Source organism: Talaromyces atroroseus (assembly GCF_001907595.1).
Source record: "Talaromyces atroroseus strain IBT 11181 chromosome Unknown scaffold_15, whole genome shotgun sequence".
Classification (NCBI taxonomy): Eukaryota; Fungi; Ascomycota; class Eurotiomycetes; order Eurotiales; family Trichocomaceae; genus Talaromyces; species Talaromyces atroroseus.
In genome coordinates this window covers 364,252-386,868 of record NW_017971447.1, presented here as the reverse complement: position 1 = coordinate 386,868, position 22,617 = coordinate 364,252, and the positions used below count along the sequence as shown (strand labels likewise).

The 22,617-nt window shown below is 48.5% G+C and overlaps 9 protein-coding genes across 9 annotated transcripts, besides 1 other annotated feature; 4 read left to right on the top strand and 5 right to left on the bottom strand.

Annotated features, from left to right (window-relative positions):
• Positions 1–112: 112 nt before the first annotated feature.
• UA08_08713 (hypothetical protein) lies at positions 113–916 on the bottom strand (the record flags this gene model as incomplete). Its single annotated transcript, XM_020263607.1, has 2 exons — positions 113–520; positions 590–916. 2 exons carry the CDS (start codon positions 914–916, stop codon positions 113–115), a joined length of 735 nt encoding a protein of 244 aa, XP_020116155.1.
• Positions 917–2,061: 1,145 nt separating this feature from the next.
• Positions 2,062–3,153, bottom strand: UA08_08712 (hypothetical protein; the record flags this gene model as incomplete). The annotated part of the gene is made up of 3 exons (XM_020263606.1): positions 2,062–2,625; positions 2,699–3,028; positions 3,100–3,153. 3 exons carry the CDS (start codon positions 3,151–3,153, stop codon positions 2,062–2,064), a joined length of 948 nt encoding a protein of 315 aa, XP_020116156.1.
• A 406-nt stretch (positions 3,154–3,559) lies between these two features.
• Positions 3,560–4,326, top strand: UA08_08711 (hypothetical protein; the record flags this gene model as incomplete). The annotated part of the gene is made up of 2 exons (XM_020263605.1): positions 3,560–4,183; positions 4,279–4,326. 2 exons carry the CDS (start codon positions 3,560–3,562, stop codon positions 4,324–4,326), a joined length of 672 nt encoding a protein of 223 aa, XP_020116157.1.
• A 2,391-nt stretch (positions 4,327–6,717) lies between these two features.
• UA08_08710 (hypothetical protein) lies at positions 6,718–8,191 on the bottom strand (the record flags this gene model as incomplete). The annotated part of the gene is made up of 3 exons (XM_020263604.1): positions 6,718–7,890; positions 7,938–8,009; positions 8,126–8,191. 3 exons carry the CDS (start codon positions 8,189–8,191, stop codon positions 6,718–6,720), a joined length of 1,311 nt encoding a protein of 436 aa, XP_020116158.1.
• Positions 8,192–8,852: 661 nt separating this feature from the next.
• UA08_08709 (hypothetical protein) lies at positions 8,853–12,971 on the bottom strand (the record flags this gene model as incomplete). The annotated part of the gene is made up of 5 exons (XM_020263603.1): positions 8,853–11,132; positions 11,492–11,522; positions 11,578–12,405; positions 12,462–12,779; positions 12,841–12,971. 5 exons carry the CDS (start codon positions 12,969–12,971, stop codon positions 8,853–8,855), a joined length of 3,588 nt encoding a protein of 1,195 aa, XP_020116159.1.
• Positions 12,972–13,560: 589 nt separating this feature from the next.
• Positions 13,561–15,423, bottom strand: UA08_08708 (hypothetical protein; the record flags this gene model as incomplete). The annotated part of the gene is made up of 5 exons (XM_020263602.1): positions 13,561–13,607; positions 13,693–13,717; positions 13,747–14,175; positions 14,259–14,657; positions 14,701–15,423. The coding sequence occupies 5 exons, from the start codon at positions 15,421–15,423 to the stop codon at positions 13,561–13,563; spliced, it is 1,623 nt and encodes a 540-aa protein (XP_020116244.1).
• A 273-nt stretch (positions 15,424–15,696) lies between these two features.
• UA08_08707 (hypothetical protein) lies at positions 15,697–17,575 on the top strand (the record flags this gene model as incomplete). Its single annotated transcript, XM_020263601.1, has 5 exons — positions 15,697–15,717; positions 15,913–16,237; positions 16,296–16,609; positions 16,674–16,807; positions 16,858–17,575. The coding sequence occupies 5 exons, from the start codon at positions 15,697–15,699 to the stop codon at positions 17,573–17,575; spliced, it is 1,512 nt and encodes a 503-aa protein (XP_020116243.1).
• Positions 17,576–18,678: 1,103 nt separating this feature from the next.
• On the top strand, positions 18,679–20,048 carry UA08_08706 (hypothetical protein; the record flags this gene model as incomplete). The annotated part of the gene is made up of 4 exons (XM_020263600.1): positions 18,679–19,023; positions 19,079–19,311; positions 19,365–19,722; positions 19,887–20,048. The coding sequence occupies 4 exons, from the start codon at positions 18,679–18,681 to the stop codon at positions 20,046–20,048; spliced, it is 1,098 nt and encodes a 365-aa protein (XP_020116238.1).
• Positions 19,753–19,785: a repeat region (Identified by RepeatMasker using a combination of RepBase library and repeat library created with RepeatScout).
• Positions 20,049–21,087: 1,039 nt separating the features above from the next.
• UA08_08705 (hypothetical protein) lies at positions 21,088–22,431 on the top strand (the record flags this gene model as incomplete). The annotated part of the gene is made up of 2 exons (XM_020263599.1): positions 21,088–21,108; positions 21,241–22,431. The coding sequence occupies 2 exons, from the start codon at positions 21,088–21,090 to the stop codon at positions 22,429–22,431; spliced, it is 1,212 nt and encodes a 403-aa protein (XP_020116237.1).
• Between the last annotated feature and the right edge of the window lie 186 nt (positions 22,432–22,617).

Here is a 22,617-nt window from a genome sequence, read left to right as displayed (position 1 = left end):
AAAACTTAAAGAGAGAGCAATAACCAAACGATTTTGCCTCAAAAGGCAAACGCAAAAGTGAGCTGATATATAGACACTAGCATATGACATGCAAAATCTATAGCCCACAACTTCAGTGCTTTGTCTCCATAACAAATTCTCCCGCCTCGGCATTGGACAGCTTGCGCTGCCTGCTTACAGTCAGGTCGAGCAAAAAACCAGCGGCACCAGCAGCGCCCATGAGGACCTCCAATCCAACAAGCAGTCCCATCAAGACGAAGCCGGCCTCAGAATCGGTGCAGATACGCGAGAAGTGACTCGGCGCAGTCAGCGGTTTGCCATTTGCGTTGGTGCCATTTACACCGTTCAAGGAGTCCCATTTGCAGGTCCAGCTGTGGATTGTCTCTCCGACTGTGTACCCGTCGGGATACTTGGCTGAAGGCAAGTAGATGGAGAAGGCTACGCCAACAATGGCGATAATCAGACTGCATAGGCCAACGGCGGAGGAAAGTAAGTTGAGAAGTCGGGTGCGAGGATACGGCTATTTTGATGATAGTAACGAAGTAAGCATCCAAACAATTTTGATACGAGGACCAATGGATGCACAAACAGAAGGGAAAAATGCCATAGTAATGTAGATAATGGCCTGAAAAAGAATGACAGCGCCGCAAGCTAGCAGAGCATATGTGCCACGAATGTCTAGATTCAGAGGCCACAGCGACAAACCAACGCGCGAATAAGACTTGGTCACGTTGTAGTAACTAAGAGACTCGCCCTCGGAACCCACAACTCCGGTTGCAGCACCAAGGATTGTTATGGCAAGACCCATGCGTATCCAGTGCAGGGTGCGAGCTCGAGAAAGATATGCCGCCTCTTGTACGTCGGAGGCGCTGGACGGGTGAGAGATAGTCACGGAGACAGAGGATACAGAAGCCATATTTCGCAAAAGGGATTATAGTGAAGAGAAAGACTGATAGAAAATAATGAATGTAATTAAAATCTTCTCAGAAGGTAAAAAAGAAGGAAAGTATCAATTAAAATAAAAAGAGAACTGAAGTTTGCTTCCCAGAGCAAAACTCGAGTAAAACAAACGAAATGGAGAATATGAAAACAAAATAAAATCAAGACAAAGAGAGCAAGAGAAAATAACAAATGCAATCAAAGAGGAAATGTCATCTAATTATAAGAACGCAGACTCAGTACATGGTTGTATCATACGCATCTAAGCAGTGTGACTCAAACTCACCTAGGTAGGCATTAGCATCTTCCAATAGCGTCACTACCGTAGACTCATCCATACTATTGTCAGCCTCCAAGCGAAGAACTGCAAAATGGTGGCATCGAATTAGATCGAAGTAGGGCTAAATTTGGCATCAAGATCGAGATACTCCGCACTTAGTACCTGCGTACAACGACCAAAAAAAGTAGACAATGGCCCGGGGGCTTGTAGAGAGACTGGCCCTGGAATAAGCAGCTGGCCTGTTTATTGGATGAGCTTTTTAAGCCTCAGATGCATGTAAGCGCCGGGGCTTCTCGTGAAGAAGTTCGAAGAGCGAGACACAATCGCCATTGGCTGGTTATTTATAGTTGGAGCTTTGAGCCTTATTCTTACTTTAGCTCACACTAGCCTAATACGACAAGGTCGGCGCGGTATTGATCCATGCATTTATGCAGGTCTGGACCAATCATCGTGCGCGATACACGATGGGTCTATCACACTCTTCATTCGTATACTCTGTCAGTATCACATTATTTGGATAGATATACTGGCTGACTTGGGCTTCGTGGTGTCACTGTAATCACTACACTCTAAATGTTACTAGGCAATTGACGTGCAGCAACATGAAACTCGTATGTCTTCCATCTGCGTTGCTCAAGGATTGACATATAAGTCAGACGGAAATACTTCCACAAATAATAGACAAACTCGACACCGCCGGACTTATTTCAAGTCAATTCATTCGATCATTCAATTTAAGATACTCCCCCTCCCAAAACGCCATCGCTTGATCCTCCGTACCGTACTCCTGACTAATGAAAATGGGAGGTATAACAATCTGTTCCAACCCCTTGTGCGAACATTCATAATTTCTCATCATTAAGAATACCCCCCACCGCTTCAAGCGCCTGGGCTTCGGCGCTGGAGATTTTCCTCCCAGCAATCACAGTGTTGCCATCACCCAGAACTGGTTCACCGGCGCGCTCAAGATGTATTTTGATTCTACTATCAATATATTCCTGTCTTTCGTTGCGCTTCTTGGTACCTGCGGGGATTGTGTTTGGTAGTGTCGATAACTTCGCTCGTAATTTCTCCGTCACAGCATGCAGGGCAGGGAGTTGCGATAAGACAAAGTCCGTGTTGGTTGTCAGCGAATTATTCTGGCCGACGCGGAGCATACTTGCAGTGGGGTGGGATGTTAAGAAGGATAGATTTGGAAGTCCCCCCGAGGTTGCTGGTGCATTCGAGTCCGGCTTGTCTTGCGCCATTGAGAGTATACCCCGTAACTGCGCGATTACAGCATCGTTTTGTGAGCATTCGTTCTGAAGCGCTTGCTGAAGTTTGCGCGTCTCTCTGAGTTTCTTTCGCTGCAAGTTTATTGACTCCGGCGTCGGGGCGTTGGCATCTTGATTAGAAAATGACAAATTCTAATTGCCATTTTTCTGAGTCATTAGCCGCTGATACACGACGATGAAGGCGATGGCTACAGAGTAGACGTACCTCATAATGCCCCAGTTTCATATAGTTCACAAGATCGTCAGGCACAGTGAAGATATTTCTCAGAACATAAATCTCGAGTTTATCAAATGACTTGTCTACCGATGATTCGAATAATGTCTCGAGCTGATGCAGTCCATTTTCAATTTCTAGCCTTGCTTCCGGATACTCAATATTGCCGTCGGCATCGGTGTCTGGTATTGATGATGACGCGTTGTCGGCATGGCCAAACCCGAGTCGTTCAGGAGGAGTATTGAGGAGGCCGTTCTCGAGACTCGATATTGCTTGATAGATGAGGTTATTGATTGAATTAATGATGTCGTCGATGAGTGACTAGAACAGAAAAGTGCTGTTAATCGATCTCCGTCCCTGTTCCCGCGCCGTGAGAACATCGATCTACTCACCAACGGCGTATAACTGAAGTGCTCAGTCAGCAAAGATGTGACTGCATCGTTCATCTTGACAAGCTATATCATCATAGAATGCGTCTCGTCTGGTAGATTGTGTGCTGTTTGTCGCAAGCTCTGACACGCGATCCGACGCGGTTCGGTACACCCCGCTGCGGTCACTCTTATTGACGACGGCAATGGAAGAAGGAAGTATTAACGACAACTGGGCGAGTAACACCTAAACCTATCATTCCAGAAGTTATTTTCGCTCCAAATGTTCAACTGACGCCATAAATTCAAACTGGAGTGGAACCAGTCGAACTGACGCTAATCCAAACAAGGCCTAAATGCTACTAGCCCCATCCAGCAAAACGCGGGTCACGCGTCTAACCAGAACTTGGTCGCAGCAACCCAGACGCAATTCCATTTTCTGTTTGCTTTAGCAGAAGACACCGAGTGAATCGTCCCTCTCAATATGCCCGTCAACAATGGCCTGGATGCGGCCCAGGCGAAGCGCAATCGCTTGCCCTTCAAGCCCCCGCGACGGCAGTCTACTGGTATAGAAGGCTCGTCCAAAACAACATCCAGCAAAAAGATATCTTCTTCTACAGCATCGACGTCCAAGACAAAGTCTGTCCGAAAACCTACTACTACTAGCACTATAGAAGCCAGAACGACAAAATCGAGGAAAAGAAAGGCTCAATCTCTCTCATCTGGCTCCGAACCCGCATCGGACGACGATGATGGCAACGAAAGCAACCTTGTCCGCAACAACGACGATGAGAGCCCTTCGACGAGTAGAAGCGGCTCCCCGCTTGAGGAACCCGATTACATACTTGCAGAGATTGTCACAAATGACAGGCCACGTGATATCGAGTCTGGCGAACCAGGGATACCACCAAAACTCTTGACGAGGCTTTTACATCATCACTTCCAGAATCCGAAGACGAAGATTGCGAAGGATGCAAATGATGTCGTTGCAAAGTATATCGATATATTTGTCAGGGAGGCACTGGCTCGAGCTGCTTATGAGAGAGCGGAGGGTAATGCCGCGAATGGAGATGGAGCCGGGAGGTCGGTGATGGATGGGTTTCTTGAGGTATGTTGCGCATATATTATTTAGTTATTTTTCTAGAGGATCTTTTTGGCTACAAGGTAGACTGCGAGAATGAGTGCTGACATGTGCATTCGTAGGTTGAAGATCTGGAGAAATTGGCACCGCAAATGATACTTGACTTTTAAGGGAATGACCGTGTAAATGACTGTTACGAGATGGGCGTTATGCAAGATACCAATGTCTTTTGAATGTTATTTGTTTGATGATTACTGCATGCTTGGAATGTTGATACACTTGATGTGTAGGCCTTTCCACGTCACCTTGTTGAATCACAAGATGGTTAACGATGAAGGATTCTATTGTTGTTCATCTCTGACAATTTGTAGAACCATGGAGAAGCCAGGTTTTACTTGTTAAGTATATTGAGAACTTGTTACGTATTTCGTATGGGTGTTAATGCTGAGACAAATTTCAAACCTTGCAACAGCCCCTGTTTGCTGCCCCAATGTGTCTCGAGTTGCCCAAAAGGGAAATTTCGCCAACCCAACTGTGCTTCGTATCGTGCGCGACAGTGGAACAGAATTTGGGACATTCTCTCAGTATGCAACATCTTTCTGGAGCGTGTTGCGTTCCAAAAATGTTGGGGGTCAATAAAATTCCTGCTATATCTAGGGACGTTATGGCTTTTAATGCCGTATATATGAGTATCTTTCATTTATCTAAAATAGGAACTCCCATTTCAAAATTCTGCTTAGCATCTATTCTTTCTCTTCTTCTACTACTCTCCCCACCAGTAGAAATCGCCGGTCGATTACCTACACAGCGGTTATATATATATATTGGAAAACTACGATCATTGTCCAAAATGCAGTTCTCTATTATTTTTCCTTCAGTCTTACTGCTCTGCTCAGCAGCTATGGCTCTATCCTCGAACAATGCTACAATCCATGTCGTTCAAGTGGGACTAAACTCGTCACTTACCTTTTCGCCAGATAATATTCAGGCGAAAGCAGGAGAAATAATTCAATTCCAATTCCGTACAAAAGTACGTCCTCTTTTCATGTGATCTGGGAACAAGATGCGCAGAGTAGCTCTAACAAAGGCTTCCAACTCTAGAATCACTCTGTCGTTCAATCTACTTTCGCCTCTCCTTGCGATGCTATTGACACTGACACGACAAATGTGACTGGCTTCTCATCGGGCTTTATGCCTGTTAATAATAACAGCATACCTGTCTTTTCAATCGTGGTAAATGATACGAAGCCTATCTATGCTCATTGCAGCCAGACCGGACATTGCGCAAAGGGCATGGTTTTTGCCGTAAATGCGTATGTCTCTCTGTCTCCTTCTTTGCCTCTGTTGTTTGGGTAATACTAATGCCACACGAAGACCAACAAATGAAACCCAGAATTTCAGTGCATTCAAATCCCTCGCCCTCGCCTCAGCCAATGCCACCGTGAGCTCAGCTAATTCTACTACTAAGTCAGTGAGCTCCGCTAGCAATGCAGCCAGTGCTAGTGCTGCTGTAGCAGCAGCGTCATCGGCCACAAGGACCCCTCTGATGACAGCTAAAGGCGCCAGGTCATTTATTGATATGGCATTGCTTATGCTCTTTGCTGTTTTTGGAGTCTGCTTCATTGGTCTTTAAATTTCAGTTGGCCTACCAAGGCCTTCTCTTGAGGATGGATTCGACGTGCACGGTTTATTGAAGGTTGCATGTTATTACTATTGTCGTTGGAGGCTGTAGTGTTTTCTTTATCTCGGCGTTGAAGGGCCGTGGTTGTCGATCTTGAACATTTTTGTATGATATCTAATGATGTGGTGAATTGGCTTGTCCTCGCCAATCATGCTAATATAAACTTTGAAGCTTGATTACCACATGTTGCTGCTCTAGGCCTAACCCTTTGACTACATTCACCGTTCCTTCATAACATAACATCTGAACTCTACTTGATCAACGCTACAGAGAGTGAAAAGTAATCGAATCCATGGCAATGATGGCAGAAAGGATCCTAGATCAACTTGTGTGGACAGTAGCATCCATGAAGGAAATGGTAATTGTCGCCATAAAAGGTGCGTTTAGCAGCTTCGGTTGTCAAGGAGAAATGTCGCTAATCGAGGGCAGCTATTTTCACACTGGCAAGTTCTTAGATCTTACCTACTATTCGCACCAAAAGCCAAGAATTCAGAGTCCACAGGCTTGTCGCCTGCAGTAAGACTGGGTATTTCTCTCGATTTCCCAAGAGAGATTCAGAAGGCTACGTCTATATTTGAATGCCTGTCGAAACTAACCATTCATTACGTTCACTATTTAATATAATCGTCAACAAACTTCCGAGAACCGGCTAAAAACCCCCGCGTTATACTCGACGATGATGACGACTTTAGTTGATGGACTGATTGATGGGCATGTTCACGCCCTCAGGTGGCCTCTCAGGTATCAAAAGCTGAACCATCCCGTTATATGCGGAATGAGATAACTTGGTTAGTTTATAGCCATATGAGCATTTATCCAGTGTCGAAAGAGACGGACGAATAGAACGCGCAGTGACAGCACTCAACGGTACCTATCAAGCTCAATCTGGGAAGACTATAAAGGATCTTTCAGCAGGTAGAACTGCATTCCGCAGACGAGCCATGACAGCTGGCTCCATGCCCCAGTCCCCCGTCCACTGCGACATTCGTGCGCCTTGCTTGAAGTGTCCTGCTAAATGATCCATTCGTGTAGACCACGTTGGAAAAGTTGTTTCGCAGAAACCGCATCGACTAGTTATGTTATTGCCTTGACAGCGCCAATCTTCAAGTTTTGCCACCGGGAGTTTTGTGCAAGCGTGGAATTTTTTCAGATGTTGCCAGAGGTAATCTTTCCGTGTAAATGATCGCTCGGCGATGGGTGTATCGGCGCAGACATTGAAGTCGTGCGTTTCCCAGTGAGTTCGAGATGGACCTTTGGTGTCGCAGAATTTGCATTCTGCTAGTGCAGGTGCCGAAGGCTGGAGATCCTGAAGGTCGGGGGAGCATATCCACGATTCAAGTGATATATGTACACTTTTCTCATGTCGGCACCAGTCATTCTTCTTATTGAACGACTGCGTGCAAAATGTACATTGGTATGCACCCTCAGATGTACTTTTGCGCCGTCCTCGCTTTGGCCTTGGTCGTGGACGCTTGGGCAGAGATGAAAACGACAGGCCATTGTCACCCGAAGAGTGATGACTCCAAGCTGATGAAAAGCTATCAGAGGATGCTTCTGAATATTTACCTCCGAGACTCGCTGCAGACGAATCTAAATGAGATGAATCGTCATCCAAATCTAGAAGATAATCAAAGTCGTTGAAGCTGTTTGAAAATGTGCTCATGCAAGGCCCAGACCCATTAGTTGGAATCGCTTTCTCGATGGTAGATTGGGGAACTGCTTCATCTTCTGGAGGGGTCGCCTGCCACCGCTCCATAGGAGTCATAGAAGGCATAGGTGAACCGAATCGGAAAATTTCGGTTGGTGGAGCTGCAGATTTCTGTTTCTGTTTCTGGCGTCGCCGAGCGTTTGCAAACCAAGTTGACACTCGTTTCACGGAGAGCCCAGTCTCCTTTGAAAGCTCTTCCTTTTCAGCCTCGTTGGGATAGGGATATTCCTGATGCTGATAGAACCACGCCTTCAACGTTCTCGCACCCTTCCTGAGGAGTTGTTTGGACTCTCTGCGGTCATTATCGGGCTCCATTGCTTTTGCATTCTCTTCCACTTGGATACCCTACACATAAAATCAGATGAATTCCGGACCGGACATCAATTACTTACCACCTCATCCACATCCTCTGCTAGTCCATGAAGGTTACTAAAGACGGGAGATACGGTCTCAAATCGCGACGCCTGGCGTTTCTCTCAGTGAGCCAAGCTGCACTCCCTGAAGAGAGCAACGCAGCTTGAGCATGACGTTACAGGATTGGGATTAGCGGGCGTGGTGCGAATGATGAGGCACTGCAAACGATGTCGATGGCAGTAGGCGCATGGCTCGGGTGGAGAGTAAGCACCATCGAGCCACTGAGAGACATTGTTGAAAGTTGATTCTGCCAGAGGCTGAAGATTTAGTTGATGAGTGGCATCTTGGTATCTATGATCTGTCGCGGTGAATGCCTGGGGGGACTTGTTGAAACTGCAATTGTCGATCACTGGCATAAATGCCCAGACTTCATCTTGGGAGTCAAAGTCAAACAATGGGTGATCATTATTTGGGAATTCCAATTTTGAACTGAGATCTGGGCCAATCTTCAGATGTTATCTTATCGTCGAACTTTGAAGGGCAGTCAGGCGCAGGCTGTTGGTTCAACACATTCTGGCCATGATCCATAGCTGACAAACAAATGACTTGGCACTGCGATCCAAAGGCCTGGATACAAGCGCATCAGAGATATTGAGCAGAGATATAGATATAGATATAGATATAGGTATAGATATAGAATAGGATGGAAATAAAGGAAAGGGAGAAAAGAGAAAGATCAAGAGCTGATGACTCATCATTGCGGTGACCAATCAGAACTCGTCTTGCTCTTGTATATCTAAGTATCGTATATCCCGACTAGATACCTTATCGTTTCGCATAAACAAGAGTATTTTCGAGTTTCTGGTGGTAGATAGTCTAGCTATAGATACAAATATACAATGGGCTATCCGTCCGTCCACCTCGTTATGCCACGTCCAGAGGCCCTCGTAGTATTATAGACAAAATTCTTGAATCAATTTGGCGTAGATAGCTTCCATCTGCTTCAGGCTTTCAACCTCGACCCATTCCTCTTTAGCGTGCAATCCCTCACCTGCAGGACCAAATACAATGGTGGGAATCCCAGCTTTATCGAGCAACGCTGCATCGCACCAGAAGGCTTTGCCCTGGATTGGAGGTCGGGCACCTAGGATTGTTTCGGCTATGTTTGCTGTCCTTTGAGCAAGTGGATGATCAAACGCCAGATTTTGTGTTGGGCGAGACAGTGTGACTTGAGGTTGGGTATATCGGAACTCGGGCTTTTCCCTCGCGATACCCTCTAGGATAACTCCCAAGTCATGGAGAATTGATTCTTCGGTTTGGGATGGTACTGTGCGAAATTCGACGGTAATGGTGCATTTCGTAGGATAAGAGGATGGTTCTTCACCACCTGATATCAATCCGCAGTGCAAAGATGCCTGGCCTAGGATTTGGTCGGTTGGTGGCTGCTTTTGATACACCTCGAGTGCATGAAGGAAACTGCCAGCATGGAGGATAGCATCTACTCCCTCGGAAGGTAGAGAACCGTGAGCAGCAACGCCAAGTATGTCGAGCTCTACCCAAAGAAAGCCTTTGTGGGCAGTGACAATTGCAGCATTGGTAGGCTCAGGGATGACTGCAGCATCAGCGCGCCACCCGGCAGCCAAAATGTCTTGAGTTCCTTGTGAAGTATCTTCTTCGTCGGCAACGGCCGCCACTATAATCTCTCCCCGTGGTATGCACCCATCAGCAATAGTTGTAGAAATAGAAGCGAGGGCAGCGGCAAGACCGCCTTTCATGTCTAAAGACCCTCTTCCGAAGATTACTGGTCGACCATTCTTCTCTCCAAGCTTGCCCGACAGCGGATCTTTCTCGTAGCTGCAAAGACTGACGGTGTCAATGTGACCATTAAACATCAGTGATCTGCCTGTGCCAGTACCACGCAGCCTTCCCACGATTGACGGGCGGCCTGGAACAGTCTCAACTCGATGATGTTCGATCCCACGATGCTGATTCCACGCTTCTAGATATTTCACTATCTCATTTTCGCCAGCACCACTGCCTTGTGACAAAGTAGGACTTGATGAGTCAATGCTGGTCAACATCTGCGTGAGAGTGACGGCGTCATCTGGAGACACATCCAGGGGAACGCCATATTTCCGGGGGCCCTCGGTACAGAGAAGAACAACAACCGATTTACTAGTAAGGAGAGATCTTTTCTCTTCTGCAGAAGCCAAGCGACGGAGTGCAGCCAGCGAAGCACCTCCACAAGGGCCAGCTGCCACAGAGCGCGATGCCAGATACTGCACTGCAGAATGACTCTCGAAGCAAGAGATGGTAACAGCGGCATCAACGAGTCGTTTCAAGTGAGGCCATGCGATGGAAGAAACAGTGCCGCAGTTCATGCCGTTCATGATAGTCGAGAATGTTGGAACAGAGACAAGATTACCGGCCTCCAAACTAGCGATGAGACAAGGCGCCGAGTCAGGCTCTACAGTGACCATTGATACCGGGCTTGATCGAGATTTGCAATGGAGCGCTGCAGCTTGTGCGAGGCTTCCCACTCCTACGGGAGATATCAAGACAGTGCTTTGCAGGTGCTGCTCGGCCAATTGGCTGTCAATCTCGTTCATCATCGTCGAGTACCCTTCCACAATCCAAGAGGGGACGTCCTCATACCCATCAAATGCCGTGTCTTGGATCAAAAGACCACCGTCTGTCTGATTGGCAGCCACTGTTGCTTCTGCCACAGCCTTGTCATAATCGCCATCAACGATATGTACCTTGGCTCCCTCGCCTTGAATAAACCCACGGGTGTTGTTGTCCATTGATTTGCGGACGAAGACATGAGCATCAAGCGATAACAGCCTCGCAACAAACGCAACCGCTCGGCCATGGTTTCCCTCAGTAGCGGTTAATAAACTAATATGCGCGGTCTTTGCCTTCGCCGACAACTCTCCCAGGCTGACCGTGGGCGGGAGACCCAAATATGACGCGACGGCGCGACAACATCCCCACGACGCACCGAGCACTTTGAAAGATGGAAGGCCGAAGCGATTGCTTTCATGTTTCACGAATACAGCGCGAACTCCAAGTTCCGCTGCGAGTTCAGGTAGCGGAACAAGAGGACTGGGACTGTAGTTTGGCAGAGATTTGTGAAATTGCTCGAGGCCGTCAACGGGCGAAAAGGAACAGCGCGCGCTGGCGGCTTCGGGGTTGAAGTAGATTGGGCGTCGAGATGACATGATACCGCTTTTCTGAAGGAATATTATAGGGATAAAAGCGGAACTACTAACTTGCTGGTTCCAACGTGACGGGAGATTTCGTGCGTTTAAAAAAGCATTGGATCGAGCGCCTTCCAACGACATGTACTACGCAAAGTATGAAGCAGCGAAAAAGCGCCTTCCAGTGACGATTCGCCTTTTTGACCAGTTTTTGATGATTCTGAGCCTAGAACCGAATCGAGGGTTTGAGAGAGAGAGGAAGAGAATTGTGTCGACGATGTTGGTCTCTAAAAAAACTAAATCATACTCGGACGAAAGTAAGATTATTTAGATTATTTGAAACTCAACTACTACTTGCTCTATTTCTCTCGAATCTGATCATAAAGAACTACGGATTCGAGTAGAGCTTGTGTTCCAAGGGCACTGTATTCGTTGGTCAACTGTCAAGGCTTGTAACTAGTTAGAGGGCATTGCTTACCAGTCTTCGGGCTTGCAGTATTCAGTTGGATGATGGCTGACTCCATCCTGGCATGGGACAAAGATCATGGCTGTGGGACAGTGTCGATTGGCGTACACACTGTCATGGCCTGCACCGCTAGTGATCTCCATCCATTTGTTTGTTCCTACACGAAGCTCTGCTGCGCATTTCACAGCACCAACGGCATCCTCGTGGAACTTGACGGCAGGCGAATCTGTATCCAGGGTCCATGTGAAGCCGACGCCTTTCCCGTCTTCTGATGCAATGCGATGGAACTCGTCGAGACATTCCTTCTGGACGGTGTGGACAACATCATCTTCGGGGTGTCGAATATCCAAAGTAAAGGCGACTTGCGATACAACGGTATTCGTAGAGGCGTCTGAGGGTATGCGAATCACACCAGTCGACGCCAGCGCCCCATGTCGTTGCGCAGCAGCATTTGAAGCAACAATCATCTTGGATGCCGCGAGGAGGGGATCTTGACGCGCACTGAATGGGGTGGTCCCGGTGTGTGCATCTCTCCCAGTGACCGTGGAAGTCAACCACCTATATCCCTGTGCACCGATGACAGCACCTAGTGATCTGCTTGTCTCTTGCAGGATCGGCCCCTGTTCGATGTGCAGCTCGAAATGGGCACCTAATGGGTATCCAGTATTTGGATCACTTGAGCAAGCAGTCTCCCCGAGAAAACCGTGTCGCTCCAATTCCGACCGCAAGGTCACGCTCGGGTCGTGGATGTCACTTAAATTCCAGGCATTTTCTACCGGAATGGCGCCGGCCCAGACACCAGAGGAACTCATTGACTTTGGGAATCGCGCACCTTCCTCGCTGTAAGAGAGATATTGTCAGTGGACGACGGGATAAACAGCTGGGGACGGACGGACTTGGTCCAGTTCACCACTCCCACATCGTAATTAGTCTTGAATCCGGTTTCGTGCAGCGTTCTCAGGACTTCCAGCGCCGCAACAACGCCGAGAATATCATCGTACCGACCGCCGCGAGGTTGGGTATCGAGATGACTTCCCATGGCAGTCATTGGCGCGGGAGACCCTAATTTGCCAGCCCGACGAGCAAACATGTTTCCCATCTGGTCGACTGTGAGGGTGCCTCCTAGTTTTTCGATTTCTGTAGCAAACCATCGTCGCACACGGGCATCATCGTCCGAGAGAGTCAGACGGGACATTCCCGTATCTGTGGGCTTCCTGGTCGAGGGTTTAGTACAAGAACGAATTCGAGGATACCTAATAGTTCAATGCGACATACTCGCCGTAACGATTAGCCGCACCCCACCGGCATGTTTCGTGGAGAGTCTCCCATAATCGGCCAGAATTGATTTGCAGACCGGAGGCTTGCGCTCTAGCGAAGCGAGGAGCAGAAAACGTGGCCGGGCGCATTTTTGCTGGTTTTAGTTGTTCTGGCTGCTTTACCCTCGTCGAAGAAAGCGCTTTTCATGCAGCAATCGACGCCTTCCGGCGACAACAGAACCCACTTTCGACCGGCTGCGCCTTCTGTTGACATGAGTCCCTAGGTCTGTGAATCGATTTATTTATTTTTTCTCATAAATTGTGGAAATAAAAACGCTTGTCCTAGTTTAGCCTGAAGTTTACAGCAAAACAAAGTGATCCGTGGTGTAGATCTCAAGGACAATGTGGATATTCTGTGATGAGGCACGATTAAGCTCTGTATACCGCTGAAACCGTGCATCAACGATAATCGGATAATAGCATGGTCGAATTCTCCTTTTGTCGGTACAGATCTTATGTCGAAAAAGAGGGGGAAAAAACCGACTCTACTGTATCACCTCAGAAATAACACCCAAGCTGACGAGACCTTCCATAGGATGCTTTTGTGCAGTGACATTGGTTAGCCAACGAAATGGATTTTACAAGAAAGACGTCGTTACTTCCTTGGCTGGCAAAGAACCCCGTAAGAATAGAATCAGCTGCAATAGGTAATGGGATCAGGCTTGATGGATCAACTGAGCTACCTCGAGGTTGAAAATGTATGGATCTCCCGCGATTTGTCGAAATCTACATTCCGTGGTGTAAATGAGAGAGTTATTGATGATTGTATATAAGCCAAGTATCAAGGAGTTGCAAAAGAAAACGTACTTACCTTCAACGAGATCAATTTTCCATGCCTATAAAATCTGTACGTATTTTCACTAACCAGACGTTTCAGACTGACTGCAACAGACTGTACGAATTCTCCACCCGGGCCATCTATAGCAAACTTCATAGTATCTGAAAAATCAGTTACTGTGCGACGGCCCAACACTTGTGTTTCTGGCGTTTCTGTATCTGTTCTATCATAATGAAACTCAATAGAGCACAAGTTTCCTAAACAAGTAACACAAATTTCAGTCAGGGAACGAAGGTGCACCCCATTAGGGCCTCCAAATTGGGTCCAGATTAACGGGTGGTATCCAGCTGTAAGCGGGTTCTCCCCTGTGAACGATTCATCGTTTAAACATAAATTCGGAAGAGGGATAGTAGGGAACCATATCGCAGTTTCTCTCAATGAAGAATTCCGTGAGATAGGCTTAGCGATGTTTGAGGCCCCTTGTCGGGCTATTGAAAGACGGACTATTTTGTATCCCTAGCCGCATTATCAGTGATTTGTTCTTAACGTGGGTGATGATGGATAGATAATACGTCTAGCCCTATTTCCAAGAAACTGACGGCCTCACAACCCAGCAGGCGCTCGGTCACTAGAGAGTTTTTGGGACAACCAACCCATTTTGAAACCTTCCCATCACCGTGGACGACTTGTAGAGCTTGGATTCCTCGTGATCCCATCGCCAAAACGAAGCCCTTGATTGTTGTAATATCGAGATGGAGTTCCTTGCCCTCGGTAATATAGCCCAGGCAAATATGCGAACAGTCCTGTGATATGAAACGCATTCCAGTGAGATAACCATTTTCTTCTCCTGTGACAGAAAAGGCAATTCCGACAAGATCACTAGGTAAAGTTGTTGTTTGCGTTTGCAAAAGTCGACAACCCTCGTAAAAGAAAGCGTTAGGAACTGCGTCTTCTTGGGTATCTGCGGCTACCGTCCAGGGGCTCGGGGTTCGTAATCGCTTGATAATGGCAATCCGTAGATTCGACTAGTTGGGAACGGACCAGATTAACAAGTGGCTTAATCAGCGTCCAGATCCTCATTCTATTCTTCAAACCCGGTGGGCTCTGAACATCGTTTGTCATTTGATACAGGCTGATCCAGTCTTTCGGCTGCTGCTGCCTAACTCTGGTCTCAAAGACAGACTCGCGTTCTCCTCCAATCTGGAACCTAGAACTCCAAAACGTCTGACTGGTCAAAAACGGGAGAAAAGCTTTTGAAGACATTAGAAGGTTGGCAACATCATTAGTCGACAAATAAATGGCAATAGCTTCACGAATCTCCCATGGAAGTACTGAAAAGCAATTATTGCTATTCGCGCCTAAATTTCCACGATAATCGTGATTCTTTCGAGGGAGCATCGATAGCAAGTCAGGTAATTCGGGAATGTCATATGGGTTAAAGGTCGCATGTTGATAGGTTTCCGACCTGCTAAACTGTTCTATAAGTCGGTCCTCCCATGGATAGAAGTTCTGGTTATCGATTATACTGACACCCCCGTAATTATGGCCCCAAGACACGCCGATTCCTTGTATAGGAAACGGCAAGGAGCTGCAAATCTTGTAAAGCCGAACCAGAGGAATATCATGGGGCTCTGAAGCTTTCTGGAGAAGACGCCAACAGGCATCATGGACAACATAGCCATGCCGATTGTCTTCTGGACGCTGTTTCATAACTGGAATCTCGTAGCTGGAGGGTTCCGTATAGCCGTGATCGTCCCATCGCATGTGTGGAAGAGGAGGCGCCACCCATGTGCCACTACCGGGATCATCATAGCAGCCGACACCGGAAATGTGAATTTCTTCATGAGTTGAATAGACTTTGGGCCAAGGTCAGCCCACATATCGATTGCACGCTGGGGATCGTACTTGCACGGAACTCCTTCAACCAAGACTTCCGAACGGACGTGACATAGCCATCAATTGCGTACCCGCATATAATACAAGCAAAAACGACGGGACTCATGACAATTCGAAGTGTAGATATCCTTGAAGCTAGGGATGCCACGAAAAGAGGATGATGTGAGTGCAAGTTCCAGGTAGTAGTGGGGGCTTAGTAGCCACTAGTTGTAGAAATAGGCAAGACGTGCACTAATTCTCTAGCACGGGGCAAGCGCAAGCCAGTCTCCTACTCGTTCGCATGCAGCAACGCCCGTCAAGCGTGACTCAGTGCTCACGGATAACTATTTTCATAAATTAACCACTCGATGACTGCAGATGGAGGAGACTGGGAAGCGCCACTGTTGGGAGTGTCGCCGGCGCCGATTGGTCTGCGACTTCACACGCCCCGAGTGTAACCGTTGTTCGCGCGCTGGCATCGTCTGTCCGCGATATGGCGACACGAAACCCCTCAGTTTGAAATGGCTCGTCCCTGGAGTTGTCCAGTCGCACGATCGCAGACCCAGGAAAAGGAATGTTGGAAACATACCTGATGCCACTGCAGAACGGTCCTTAGCCAATGCCCGCGGAATGGCCGTTTCTCCTCGTCACATGGAGATGATCGTGCCTGCGGAAAGTGACTTGGTCCAGGCTACGGAATACTGTATGTGAAGACGACAAAAGACGTTTCACAGCGGATTTTGACCTCTTATCATTGGCAGTTAATGCGTATGTTGGCCCATCTATACAGCCTGTGCTTGAAGTTGTCCCCGAATTCGGCATTCCCCTGATCTCGCCCGCGATATTTCAAAAGTGTCTAGGCTGTCCCAGCCATATAAGACATTTCATGATATGCACCGCCCTGGGCCACCGGATGAACCACAATGGAGCCCAGTGCAATGCCTTGGAACGGAAATATCTCCACTATCGAGGCCTGATGATCAAGTCTCTTCGTAGCGACATTAATGTCGAGTGCACCGCTGGGAGAAGGGGCGGCTATACTATTGCCGGAATTTTGGCCCTTTTACTGACCGACGTGAGTCTCCTTTTGGATAAACGAAAGAGAGCTAGCTGTGCTTAATGGTAGGAAACAAAAATAGGCCCGACAGGGTGCCTCTTACCAATCTTGGCGACATCACCTCGAAGGAATCCGAAAAATCATCAAACTGCGCGGCGGCATGCGTGTGTCAAGTGGAACGGTTGGCATAATGCCTTCGCTTAATTTATTCATGCTGTACGTGGGTTGGGATCTAGAAGCATGATTGGAATTGACAAATCATCTAGCACCGCTGTTCTAGGCGATACTACATCTCCTGCGTCAGACTTGGCTATACTTCCTGCACACCTCGAGGACGTGGAGTATATGGTAAACACACATGCCGATGAAAACCATGCTCTATATATAATGTTTCCCTCGCCTCTTTTCGCTGGAACGGCAAAGACCAATTACCTTCGCATGCGAGCCGCCAAAGATAAGTCAGTAGAAGCCGGAGAGCTCGCTCATGAGGCTTATGACATACTAGACGTTGTTCTTAGTTTCTCTCCAGAAAACTGGGCCAAGACTAAGACAAAAGCATTGCAGAAAGACTGCATGCTGCTGGGGAACCTATATAAAGCTGCCGTGGCATTATTCTGCATCTCCTCGCTACAAAGCGTGTCAGCTCTGCCCATGACACCATTCCTGACACGCACTTGTGCCGCACTAAGCCAGCAGCTGCAGTCTTTCCTCGGCGAAGCACTCTTGTCCCAAAAATTCGAAAGAATTATTATCTGGCCCCTGGTTGTGCTCGGCGCGGAAGCTGTGAGAGGCGACGCGGCAATGCGCGACTTTGTTCGAAAGGGTTTACTGGAGGTAAGTGGCTACACCGGCACAATTACGCCGCGGATGGCAAAAAGCGTGGTGGAGAGATTCTGGGCTTCGGGAAAGACGCGTTGGGACGATTGCTTCGACGAGTCGTATATGTTCTTGGGCGCGCATGGGATTGACTGCAGAGAGTTGTAGGCACAACATTTGGGGACTGGGAGGCGCATGCATGGCCATTTTCGCTGGAAATATATATATGCCTTGCCGCCATATGGAAACATGTGCTTGTCACAAAATTAACCTTGGAATGCTGATATTGCCCACGTGAACCGGAGCTTAACCCGACTTGGCTGAGGCTGTGCACTACAGACAAGAAGGGCAAAGTGGCACGATGAGCTCCACAGTGAAAGGACTAGTTCGGAGCCGAGTAGCCAATGGATTTCCTATTTTGGTAATTGAGGCTTATTGAGCGCCAAAGCGAGAAAGCGCACTTCCATGCCCACCCATCTCCTCCGCACACGCTCCAACTCTTTTCATGCTCGCTCGCCGCACGGAGAAAGAAAGCAAGGCGTACCCCAAGTCTTAACTTAAGCACCATCAACGACCAATATCCATACATAGGGAGCAGTCGTCTGGCATCCAAATGCACACGATCGGCGCTACTAGTCGCAGAGCCCCTGGCGCTTTCCCGTTTCATCCGCACAACAGCCCGCGCTAGTACCTGCCAAGCCGCAGGCAGTCATACTCGCCGGGCCAATCAGAGGGCCGCACTGCCGGGCCAGCCCTAAAATAGCGAAATGAGGTGTTCGCCGGCCGGTTCATCGGATGGGGAAGGCGCCTGCTCATTGGCTGTCGATGGTGCAGCTGCAGTGCCTGAAGAGGGAAGGAAGGAAGGAACCGTCTCAAGTCGGCACTCGGGGCCCTGGGAGCGCGCCGTCCTGCCTTGGCCCCCCAAAATATCTCCTCTCTCTCTCTCTCTCTCTCTCTCTCTCCCCTCTCCTCTCCTCTTCCTCCTGCTTTGTCTGCTTCGGCTCGACTCGTCGCTCCTTTCGCTTCGTCGTTCTTTTTCTGCCATTCTGACCTTAGTCTTTCGTTTATCAACGCGATCTGGACCGTTTGCTTCTCTCCTTGAAGGCGAACCCATTGCTTTTGCTTCTCAACCGCTCACTACTTTCGTTCCATCGCAACTGCAACGTATAGTCGCACAAGCTGCCTATAAGCCCGAGCAGAGCCGAATAATATCACTACTCTACACCTTTCCTATCAGTTTATCTCGTCATCAACAAAACAGCCCAGCCATCATGAAGTCAGCCTCCCTGGCTTGCCGCGTAGCCGCCCTAGCCGGGCTCTTGGCTTTCGCTGAAGCATCGCATAGTCACCATCACTCTCATGATCACAGAACTCAGCATCTTCGCACCCCTACCGAGGAAGGGGATCTTGCTGTGCAGAAACGAGGCGGACAATGCCAATTCCCTACCGATGCCGGCTTGGTCGCTGTTACCCCGGATTCTGACAACGCAGGGTGGGCTATGAGTCCGGATCAGAAATGCACGCCGGGCTCTTGGTGCCCCTATGCATGCCCTGCAGGACAGGTTTCCATGCAGTGGAACCCCAAGGCTACTTCTTACACCTATCCGCTCTCGATGGTATGTATTCCTTGGCTGTGCATAGACAACACCCGCGTCTGATGAGTGCATTCAGGATGGTGGACTATATTGCGACGAAGATGGCAACATGCAAAAGCCTTTCCCGGACAAGGATTACTGCGTTGACGGAACTGGCACTGTTTCTGCTGTCAACAAAGCCGGTCAAGCCCTTTCTTTCTGCCAAACGGTCCTCCCTGGCAATGAAGCCATGCTCATCCCAACCCTGGTTGAGGATACTGCAACCCTTGCAGTGCCCGGACCTAGTTTCTGGTTAAGCACGGCTGCCCAGTACGTACCCAATAGTGCTAGCTGTTGTGACGAGTGCTAACGATACTCCTTAGCTTTTACATTAATCCCCCCGGTACTGGAACCGAGGGATGTATTTGGGGAACTAATGCCAATCCAATCGGAAACTGGGCTTACTTTGTCGCCGGTGCGAATACTGATTCCACCGGAAACACGTTTGTCAAGATCGGCTACAACCCGGTCGTACAGGAAGCCAGCACCCCTTTCCGTGATACACCTGCAACTTTCGGTGTTGAGATCACTTGTGATGACGATGCTGGTTGTAACGGCCTGCCATGCAAAATTGATCCTTCCGTAAATGCCCTGAATGAAGTTACCTCCAATGAAAGCTCCGACGGAGCCGGTGGCGCTGCTTACTGCGTTGTCACTGTTCCCAAGGGTAAAAGCGCAAACGTTGTTGTTTTTGAGGCAGGAAGTAGTGGTTCCAGCTCCAGCTCCAGCTCCAGCTCTAGTGCCAGCTCTAGTGCCAGCGCCACCAGCACCACCACCAGCAGCAGTTCCAGCACCACCAGCACCTCCACTAGCACTTCTAGTGAGACCTCTAGCTCTAGCTCTAGCTCTACTCCATCGTCAACTTCTTCTCCCACAACCACGTCTCACAGCCCAAGCTCAGCCAGCTCAACAAGCACCTCAAGCACCTCAAGCGCATCAAGCTCGACTCCAAGCTTGACCACATCCACTCCGATCAACTCTTCTTCCTCTTCCATGTCATCCTCTGAAGATTCATCAACCCCATCCCCCTCGGCTTCGCAGACCCCTTCTTCAAGCTACAGCTATGCGCCACACGTTTTCGTTGAAACTTCATCGAGCCAAGGAGCTTCCGCTTCGCCCACTTCTTCCGGTGATTCTACCGTGGCTTCTACCACGTCGGCTAGTCATTCTTCTGGCGCCACTCCCCTGTCTGCTAGTTCGATCACCGGCCTAGCATTGTGCTTAATAGCTGGCATCATGATGCAATTTTAAGAACCAAACGATGCTCAGCCTCCGCCTGTCAGGAACCCACCACGAGACCACGTGCGCTTCTTGATTTCTTTTTTTCTGTTTTTAACGACTTTGAACTTCTCTTCGACTCTATCTTTATTATGTTCAACTTCTTGATCTGATGATCTGATTGATACCCCTCAATTTTTGGTCTTTGAATTCTCTCCAGGATCTGGCGGCAGCATCTTGAATCACTTTTTTATTTACCTTCTACACGAATAATTACTATTAATCATTGATATTTAATTCACTGTATACACTATCACGGGTCCTGACAGGGCGGCGGCAGTCAGATGTCTATCTTCTAACAGAAGCAAGGGAATGCGAAATTCCTGCTCAAAGAGCAGGTAACTTCAGTCAAAAGTGTTTTCCGTTCGATGTGTTTATATTCCACATCTCTATCACTCTATGGCTGTCATGGCTATATTTCTATTCTTGGCGTGAGCTATTTCAGCTATCATTAGTTATATATATTTGATTATACTAGAATGTGAAATGTTCATCTTCTTACCAAAATAGAGCGATCTGAAGATATCACTTGAGCAGAATGTCTGGGACTCCTTTCAACCGATAATTTAGTCGTCTACTCCTGCACATTGGCGGATGCCTCAACGTTTAAGGAAACCCACGTGGGGCCCGCCCATCCGAGCTTCCGGCGCTGCTTGAACGTTGCACGAAGCTGGAACACCAAGCCACCTGGAATCCATCGCCAAGCAGAATACATTTCCCTATTCGCCAGTCTCATACCAGGTATAAGGCATATGCCATCATTGAAATATGCCTTCCTCGACTCAAACTGTAAGTCTGCATTGTTGCTCCCTTTCGAACGTTATCGTCAACCCCGCCACTTATCAGTTCAACAACAATTGCGTCACCTCAGCCTGTATACACTACACATCCATGCTAACAAAATACCTAAACTCTCGCTAGACAAAGCTCCAATCCACGCTGCGTCTACTGATCCCTCGTCTGCGTCTTCTGCAGAAGAAAGATACTGCCTCCTCGGTTGCGCAGCGCCGCGAACTGGCGCAACTCCTAGAAAATGGACGCGAAGCTTCTGCTCGGTACAGAGTTGAAAATGTCATTGCCACCGATATTGGCGTCGAGGTTATGGAAATAATAGAGCTTTACTGCGAGTTGCTACTTGCGCGGGCAGCCGTGCTGGATCAGATCGCGTTCTCGGAAAAGGGCGTGGAGGGACGGAATAAAGCGAAAGAGGAGTTTAAGCAGAGTCTTGAGAAAAAGAGTGCTACGCCGTCTACGCCGGAGCCACAGAAGCAAAGCGGAGGGAGAGGGATGGGTTGGTTTTTCAGCGGCAGGACATCGTCGACAGTTCCTGATCCTCCTCCGCACGTTGCGGAAGGGGTTCAACGACAAGATCCGGCTGCGGCTCTGGATGAGAGCGACGGCTTCGACGAGGAAGCTAATAGCTACCTTAATGCTGGCCTTGATGAAGCAGCGGTAGCAATATTCTATGCTTGTCCTCGCTTTCCACGCGAGGTCAAAGAATTGACAACCCTGCGCATATTACTGATGGAGCGCTGGGGTAAAGAATTCGCAACTCTCGCGCAAAATAATAAGACTGCAATTAAAATCCCTGAGCGACTAGTCAAAAAGCTCCGCGTGAAGCCACCTTCTGTCGAACTGGTAGAGAGCTATCTGAGAGAAATTGCAAAAGCATACAATGTTGCTTGGCCCGGGGGCGAAATAGCAGAAGGCTCGGTGCCAGAACCAATGACGACGACGGAGGAGCAGGCACCGTCATCCTCACAGTCGCCCCCGCCAGGTTACGACGATACGGGAGATGTCGCGGCACCCCCGCATACGCCTCGAAAAAATCTTGCCGATATCCGTCGGATGTCTGAAACGGATGAGCTCTCGCGCGCTACGCCACCAAGAGATATCGGACAACACGACGCTACGGGGAAAAGCCCTGTGAGCGTTGCGAAGCCAGGACCTAGTAGTGACAACCCGGAGCCTAGAGTCAAGATCCCAGGCGATGCCGATGCCGATCCGAAAGATCTCAATCGCAGACCAAGCGGTGGGCTACAGAGGAAGGATAGTAAGGGTATCCCTGATGTGGATGAGCTGTCAAAGAGGTTTGCTGCATTGAAGAAGTAATGTGAATCTACGTCGTTGACATCGCGATGGGGATACTTGAATAGTGCATATATACTTCGTTTATTTTCCTTTTTATATACCACCTGAGATAGGCAATGCCGCATTTATTTTTACCAGTCATTAGATTCTACATGCCTAAGTAGACATCAATGGTATATTCCCCAAGGGCACGCTCATTTTGCACAA